Below are 608 nucleotides of genomic sequence, written 5' to 3' on the forward strand. Positions count from 1 at the left end.
TAAAAGGAAACAGCAACTGCAGCAACCACAGAACCGTGATGCAGAACATGGGGGATCTCAACACATACAAAACCCATCGGAGCAACAGCAACAGCAGCAACACGAGCAGCAGCAGCAGCAACACGAGCAGCAGCAGCAGCAGCAGCAGCAGCATGAGCAGCAGGGCGCGACCGAACCACAGCAGGATCAGGAACAGCAGCAGCATGAGGACAAGGGGGAGAAGCCGGACAAGCATAAACACCCGAAGCAACAGCAACAGCAGCAGCAGCAGCAGCAGCAGCAGCAGCAGCAGCAGCAGCAATGCTATGACCCTGATGCCTCAGCAGCAAGCGCCTGGTGTCTCAACTGGCACGAGATGTGCACAGCCTTCTCGGAGGCCCCCTTCACATGCAAACCCTCCAAACAACACGACCCGCAATATGCCGCCAAGTAAGCAGCAGCAGCAGCAGCAGCAGCAGCAGCAGCTGCTGCTGCTGCTGCTGCTGCAGTAGTAGCAGTAGCAGCAGGAGCAGCTGCAGCAGGAGCAGCTGCAGCAGTAGCAGCATCAGAAGCAGGAGCAGCAGTAGCAGCAGGAGCAGCAGCAGCAGTAGCAGCGGCAGCAGCAACAA

The 608-nt window shown here is 58.2% G+C and overlaps 1 protein-coding gene across 1 annotated transcript in view; it reads left to right on the forward strand.

Annotated features, from left to right (window-relative positions):
- EMH_0089570 (uncharacterized protein) overlaps positions 1 to 433 on the forward strand; it is a gene marked incomplete at both ends in the record, with an annotated part of 1455 nt that extends 1022 nt beyond the window's left edge. Inside the window, one exon of the mRNA XM_013501439.1 lies at positions 1 to 433. Within this exon, the coding sequence (XP_013356893.1) occupies positions 1 to 433 (433 nt within the window).
- Positions 434 to 608: the final 175 nt, after the last annotated feature.

The sequence above is a fragment of the Eimeria mitis genome, genomic scaffold, assembly GCF_000499745.2.
Source record: "Eimeria mitis Houghton genomic scaffold, Emh_scaff6889, whole genome shotgun sequence".
Taxonomy (NCBI): Eukaryota; Apicomplexa; class Conoidasida; order Eucoccidiorida; family Eimeriidae; genus Eimeria; species Eimeria mitis.